Raw genomic sequence first — 7,606 nt, forward strand, 5'->3', positions numbered from 1 at the left:
CCAAACCGCGGTGATATGCGTGGCGCAGTTGCGTGCGATCTGCTTAATTTTGCAACGTATCCGAGTAACCCTGCGGATAGCTATAGCATGAATATCTCATTATGGAAGAGCACAAAATAATGGCCTGTTTAATATTAAACCTGTAAAGACATTTGATTTAAGGCCTGATGAAAATGTTGCAGAGATCCCTTCCTCGCTTGTCTTTGCTTTTGAGAAGAAAAGACTGCAGTCAAAGGCGTGGTCAATTATCCTTTACAACGATTTTTAAATGAAATATTTTGATTAACATGAGCTACATTTTATTTCGAGGGGAAATGAAGGCTGTGATCTGGGATTTGAAATGTTGCTCGTTTTCTTTCTGCGGGGGGGGGGGGGCGGACTATGAAACCTACACTCTGTTTTGTTGTTATTTGGTTATTGACATCAAATGGTTTTGCTGGAACAATAAAACCCTTTCTGTGTGATTTTAAAAGGAGAAGTCGGTTAGTGTGGCTTTTAAATTCATGTCATTTTACCTCTTTTGGTGGTTTAAAGTGAACGGTTTCCATTTTGGGAAAATCTGTCCCGGCCAATAATTAACATTCATAATAACTGGTTCTCTTATGCGGGATTGAAATAGTAGGCAGTACCCGCGTGAACAAGGCACTGTCCCCCCCTTGGTATGGGATTTTTGATTACATGGAAGAATAACCATTTTGGAATAGGAAAGGAAGGTTCTGGCGAAGCACTGGCCGCATCCGAAGAATTTGCTTATTCTTAACAATTGTGGTGTTTATTTGGTCAGACTTTTAACGATACACAGCAGAGGCAGGCGGAGGAGAACAGAGTATCGTCTTCAGATGGGAAGTATCTCCACCAGGTATAAATTTCCGTCTCTCTGCTCACTAAGTTTGTCAGATCCCTACTCCTTGAAAAAATTACAACTTATTTCCTCATTTTAAAATATTAGCCAAAAAAAAATCACTTCGCAAACTCGCGTTTGAACATGCAATTTCTATTCCAGGAGACAATCACTGGAAGTTGCAAGATCATAGATTATAATTCTGCGCACTTGCTCTAGACTTTAGGGTATTAGTTGATTTTAGAGCTGGGTTTAAGACTCCGTTCCGGTCCCCACACAGCTGCCTTGTCAATAAGGATCTGTTCCAAGTAGAGACATTCCTTCTGGCAGGACATTGCAGCTCTTTAAGACTTCATCTGAAACATCATAAGTACTAAAATAAAATGGCAAGGGAAAATTACCAGACACATGGTCATGGGATATAGAAGTGCCCTGACGACTCCAGTTTAGTAAGTAAAGCCATTGTACAGACAGTGGGGGCAGTGACTTATTTTAAATAGCTCACACAGCCATTATATATATTTAAAAAAATAATCTAGGCATAGGTAAGTATCAAAGTCCGCCTTCAGCGTGTTTCATTGTAGATGAGAACCCTGACTTCGGAAATGCCCAGTGTATTGCGTTCACACACACACGCATATCTCGCTATGAGCTTTTAGATTATATATTTTTTCTCTATAAGACCTCGAAAACCAACGATTTGTGGAAAACACGAAAGTTGTTGGCATTTAAGCAGAGGCAAATGTGTCATTCCAAATGGCAGGGAGTACGGAACTGCGGGCATCAGTGTATACAAACAATAAAGCCGGTGTCACTACACTCTCATTTCTGTGTCAGCCACAGACGTTCCGCACTTAACTTTAAGCGTCTAAAATCAAATAAATCCAAATGTATTTCGTGAGGAGAAACGGGTTTTTAAGAGCATCGCGATTGTGATTAGCACCCACTAAGTGAACTCATTCTTAAATCAAAAGCATTCTGAAGGGTACTTAAAATTCTGTTTTCTGCTTATCTAATCAAAGATAAATACAGTCATAAAGACACTCGCTTCCCACCATTCGGCTTTCCTTATCTCTGCTTATTGTTCTTATCGCCTACCCTGTTCCCTGCTACTGACAATAGATTATCTTTGTTTAGGGAGGCTAATTGTTTTCAGAATCTTTTTTAAATAATACCTGCTTTTGAACAAGGTGTGCAAATGAGGATTAGGATAATTAAAGCGCCGTTTGTTTGTGTCAAATACTCTGCATGCAAACACACACAAAAGAAAATGAATATTGCACAAACACCTTTCATTTCTACTAAACTTGGGGACACACGTTCATTACTCCACTCCGAAGGCACAACAACAGAAAGTGATGCTTCTTTACTTCTTCTTCTACAGCATCCTATACTGGGGAGCTAGGTCCAAATCACAACTACCCAGTGTTAGATGGATGATTGCATTTGACTAATTCGAACTCAGATCTGCTTCAGTCTAAACGCTTTGCCCCTCTCCCTCCGCCCCCCTAAAATAAGCAGCACTTTCAGTTTTGCCAGTGCCAGTTTGCAAAGCAATTCATGGCGAAGACACTTTGAATGAGGGCCTTGGAAATGCTTCCAGCCTCCCCGCCGCCCCCCCTTCACACACAACCACCTCTCACCCTCCTGTCCTCCAACCCAAAGTTATGGCTCTCCTTTATTATTTATCATGCTCCATAAGCTATTCATCAAGCCGTTATTTATTCATTCCCAACATTAAGGTAATTAAATATGAGCTCACATGGAAGGAGCCGAGCTGAGAGGGACCAGGAGGTGGGGGAGGGGACGTTTTTAAGGGCTGTAATAATTGATTTGTGCAGAGATGAGCCCCCGCTCCCCTTAGGTGACACTTGAGACGGGGCTCATGTTGCAGGGCCCTGACGTGTCTCCCCTCCCGGGACGGCGCGCGGCTCCCCTCCCGGGCTCTCTCCCACACGCTCAGCCACTCACTCATCAGACCCCAGCCGCGGCAGCAGCTCGGCTCGCGGGCCCGGCCTCCCCGGCTCAGCCCTGCTGCCTTGCAGGCCGCGCGCCTCTGGCGGAGCCTCCGATAGGCGCGCGGGGGCGTCCAATCAGCGCGGCCCGGCCGCTGGGGCGCTTTAAGCCTGGCTGCGGCGGACGAGCCACAAAGTTCCCCCAGCAACAATCCGAGCATCCCACCCCGCGCTCGCGCCCAGGCCGGGGCTCCGCGCGCCCCCCGCCGCTCCGCCGCCGCCGCCGCCGCACCTGGGAGCGCCCGGCCTCGCGCCGGCCTCTCACCTGGCCGCTCGGGCGGGAGCCGTCCCGCCGCCTCCTCTCCGCAGCCGGGACCTTCGGCCGAGCCATGTCCATGCTGCCGTCCTTCGGCTTCACGCAGGAGCAAGTGGCCTGCGTGTGCGAGGTGCTGCAGCAAGGGGGGAACCTGGAGCGGCTGGGCCGGTTCCTCTGGTCCCTGCCGGCCTGCGACCACCTGCACAAGAACGAGAGCGTCCTCAAAGCCAAGGCGGTGGTGGCCTTTCACCGGGGCAACTTCCGCGAGCTCTACAAGATCCTGGAGAGCCACCAGTTCTCGCCCCACAACCACCCCAAGCTGCAGCAGCTCTGGCTCAAGGCGCACTACGTGGAAGCCGAGAAGCTGCGGGGCAGACCCCTGGGCGCCGTGGGCAAGTACCGGGTGCGCCGAAAATTCCCCCTGCCCCGGACCATCTGGGACGGCGAGGAGACCAGCTACTGCTTCAAGGAGAAGTCCCGGGGCGTGCTGCGGGAGTGGTACGCGCACAACCCCTACCCCTCGCCCCGGGAGAAAAGGGAGCTGGCCGAGGCCACCGGCCTCACCACCACCCAGGTCAGCAACTGGTTTAAAAACCGGAGGCAGCGGGACAGAGCAGCAGAGGCGAAGGAAAGGTACTTGCCCCTGCGTTTTCTCTCTTTTTACTCCCCTGCCGTGCGCTTTGTAGGGCGGCTTGGGGCTGCGTGGATCTGTCCGTGGGGGGGGGGGGAGCCGGCCGTAAAGCTCCTGCACTTGGATGTAGCTGATGAACAAGAATTAGTCGCGGGGTTTTTTGGGGTGTGGGGGAGGGGTGTGTGTGTTTGTTTCAGCCCGCTTTTAGCGCGAGCGACGAGCCGGAATCGTGATCCCCACTGGGGTCTCTGTCCCGCCCCGGCACCCCGCAAAGCTCCGGGGTGCGGTGGGGGGTTGTTTTTACGGCGGCAGGGCACACCGAATGGGAAAGGGTAGCCAGTAGCTCCCGCAGAGGGAAAGGTGATTCCCGCATCTGGCTGAGGCTCTGCCCGGCGGTGCTTTAGGGGATATTGTGCCTCTGGCATTGAGAGCAATGCTCGGGGAAGAATAAACATCGGCTAGGCTGCGCGCTAACCCGGCAGATCACTCCCTTGGAGTCACTTTTTAAAAGCAAAAGCTGGGTTTCGTTTCCCCCTTGAAAGTGCGGGCAGGAGAAAAACGGGTTGGGTATTTTTCGCGCAGAAGGCTGGGACGCGATTTTTATAAGGCAATGAGATACGCTCTGAAAAGTCTTCGCTCTTCCTCCTCGCATCCGGACCTATTCGGCTGCTCCCCATCCCCACCTGCCTAACGCCAAGGGTTAAATCCACTTCTAGCTGACTTCTGGAGACAGCTTTGTCACTCTTGCCTTTTGTTTCATCCCTTACCGCCTGAGCGGGGGAATGGGACTCAGGGAACTTTGTGGCAGGCAGAACAGCCAGGGAAGTAAATAAATAAGAAGCTAGGCATTAAGGAGAGAGCGTTTGATTCCCTGCCTTTTATTCACCCCCTCGTCTCTCGGGCCTTGGGGTTGCACTTCCCTCTGGCAGGGCTGCACTGTGGCAGGGGAGTGCAGCCTGGGGTCCGGAAGAGAACGAGAAATCGGAGAGGCTGTAGCCGAAAGTTTATGAAATTAACCAGGAGTGAGTCAGGGCTGAGACACTTTCAACCGCACACATAGATCGGGGGGTAATAGAAGCGTGAGGACCGCCTTGGGTGGGAAGGGGGTAACTAACCCCTGTGTGAATCGGCTCGGAACCACGTCTGCAGTTCGAGCCGGATTTCAATTCCAGCAATGAGCGTGTTATGAAACCAGGCCTCTGGCTCCCTCCCTTCGAGCACAAGGAAACTGGGCACAATGTGTCCTGCTCCCGCACTAATCTCGCTACCTGCCTGCTTGGTTAAATCCCAACTCCTCGTTAGCACCCACGGGTTTAGAAGGCTTTCTAAATATTTGACCAGCCACGCAAAGAGCAGTTTTTAATTTTAAAAAGCCCTTGTCCTCACCTAAGTGAACGTGCACATCAGTGACATGAGGTCGTGCAGCTGTCTAAATAGGCCCAACACGGCAGCTCCCGCGATGAATCCGGATTAAAATAGCAAACGCTCTTCATGGTGTTTTTGAATATCGGTGTGGAGTTTTATTTATTTATTTGTAAATAAAACGTTTTCTTCAAAACAGCTGTTTGTTGCGAGGTGACGCCCGCACAGTGAGACACGTTTGTTGAATAGAGGGGGTTTGATTTAAAGTTTCTCTGTAGTTTGGGTAACGCGCTACACTGATGCATTGAGGATGAGTTGCTAGTTTCCCTCGAGGCATTCGCTAGGGAGAACGCCGAAAGAAATGGCTCATCCACTGCTTTTTTCATGCCTCTTTGGAGCAGAATACAAATTGAGTCTCGCTTTAAGTTGATGAGCTGCCTCCTTGTCCCTGCTTTGTAACAAACCGGATGCATTCTCTTTTTCTTAGGGAGAACACTGAAAACAACAACACGTCCACCAACAAAAGCAACCAGCTCTCTCCCCTGGATGGGGGCAAACCGCTTATGTCCAGCTCCGAAGAAGAATTCTCCCCCCCACAAAGTCCAGATCAGAACTCAGTCCTTCTATTACAGGGAAACCTCAGCCATGCCAGGAGCTCCAACTATTCCCTGAGCGGCTTAACTGCCTCTCAGACCAGCCACAGCCTTCAGGACTCCCTGCTAGGACCCCTCACCTCGAGCTTGGTAGACCTCGGGTCCTAAAACAGGAGCAAGTTGCCGTTACAGCAATGGAAACGGAGGTTTACCTCGGCGATAAGACACTCGATTGTAAATAGAGGACCGGACACGATTTTACAGCTTATCTGGTGATTCTTAACACGACTTACAACTCTCTTTTAAAACGCTCCCAAGGAGTCCCCTCTCCTCTCCTATCTAACAAGCTTACAGCTTTCCCATTATTCTTCTCCAAGCAGCCAAAGGCAGAACACGGCGGTTCCCTGTGATTTTCTCTCACGATGTCCCTTCGAATTCAATTACATGTTACCAGGAATGACAAAATAACTGGATTTGAGTCAATTCGAAACAAAGTGCGGAAGATCCAGTCTGTCACCTACAGACTGGGGGGGGGGGGGGAAGAGATCGATGAAAAGTCTTTCTGTAGTTGGGGAAATTTATTCTCATTTGAATTCTTAAGAACTAAGAGGGCGATAATCTACAAGGCCTTTTATTTGGGAGGGAGGTGGGAGGGGAAGTTAAGTTTACATTGTTCACATTTCGTGTTAACAAAAGATTTCGGTGTAGATTAAATTTTAAAAGATGCAGTATTAGAATAAAAACCAGTGCCTATGTCTTAAAGCAGATATACGAGGCAATTAGCTAGAGGAACTTCAATGACCATTAATAGAGCAAACATTCTTGTCTTTTTTTTTTTTTTTTGTGGTGAACTTTCGAAATGCATCAATGTGACTTAAACTAAAAATAAAAAATAATAATAATAACTACGGCTTCCTCGGAACAATATTTCTTATTATACCCTGACAACTTTCATGTCAATATGGCATACTCTTGTTAGCTTGCCCCTTGCCCTCACGCCATAGTTTGTCTTGCAAAAGGATGCAGAGCTGGAAGCTGGAGTATTTGTTACCAAAATTAGCATGTGCTTTCAGGTTTTTCTTTTCTATTGTACCTAAACAAGCCTAAATTAAATAACAATAATTAATAGAATACAAAGAGTATGATTTTCTTTGAAAAGGTGAGTTCTGTCTTCTTATTCCAGAATAGTTCTGTTTTCATTTCAAATGGTTTAACTATTTCCTTTGCTGAGGGTTATTTTTGGCAGAAAAACAAGACAACAGGGCTATCTCAAAGAACTAGGTTGGTCCCACGCTGAATAACTGCTTTTTAAAAAAAGATTTGTTCAATGTTTATTTTTTAGAAGCATTGTTTATCCACTAGCTGTTTTCAGACACATCGTTATCTTGATCCTTCAGGGTTAACAGTCTTGCTGACAAGAGCATGGGGAAAGGACTGCACTGCATTTAATCGTAAGAAAAGGAAAACAATAAAAATAACCCCTTACGCTATTCGCTTGTATTGGAATGCAGACTGGATGCGTGGGGAACCTCTTGCTGCCAGATAAAGGGCAGAATTATTAATAGCAATAAATTTGGGGTAGTATTACAGGATAAACCTCTTGTAGGTTCTGAATTCAGCTTAAAAATTAGCAGGCTAAATGAACTATTAATTAAAAACCAACATGTGAGGCTCGCTTGTGCTGCTCAGGGAGGCCAGGGAGTTTCTCCCAGTGAAAGGCGTATCCTTCACAAGCTCAGCTTTCCATTCCCGGCGAATTTGTCTCCCTTTGAGCTAAAATGTTCTGCGTTTATCCAGGAAGGGCCCGCTCCTGCAGTTCGGAGCCGTCCCACTCAAACCAATGAGAGTTTTGCCGGAGATGCGGACCTTTATAGAGCAGTTTGGCCTGAGTAAGGAAGCCAGGATCGG

At 48.1% G+C, this 7,606-nt stretch overlaps 1 protein-coding gene across 2 annotated transcripts; it reads left to right on the top strand.

The window, feature by feature from the left end:
* The first annotated feature begins 3,185 nt into the window (after positions 1-3,185).
* On the top strand, positions 3,186-5,866 carry LOC144266990 (homeobox protein SIX1). Of its 2 annotated transcripts, none has more exons than XM_077820582.1 (2): positions 3,186-3,751; positions 5,593-5,866. In XM_077820582.1, the coding sequence occupies exons 1-2, from the start codon at positions 3,186-3,188 to the stop codon at positions 5,864-5,866; spliced, it is 840 nt and encodes a 279-aa protein (XP_077676708.1). The 2 variants fall into 2 exon arrangements, with proteins under 2 accessions (XP_077676708.1, XP_077676710.1); XM_077820584.1 differs by having other exon boundaries at positions 3,186-3,745.
* The last annotated feature ends 1,740 nt before the right edge of the window (positions 5,867-7,606 follow it).

The sequence above is a fragment of the Eretmochelys imbricata genome, chromosome 6, assembly GCF_965152235.1.
Source record: "Eretmochelys imbricata isolate rEreImb1 chromosome 6, rEreImb1.hap1, whole genome shotgun sequence".
In the NCBI taxonomy this organism is placed as follows: Eukaryota; Metazoa; Chordata; order Testudines; family Cheloniidae; genus Eretmochelys; species Eretmochelys imbricata.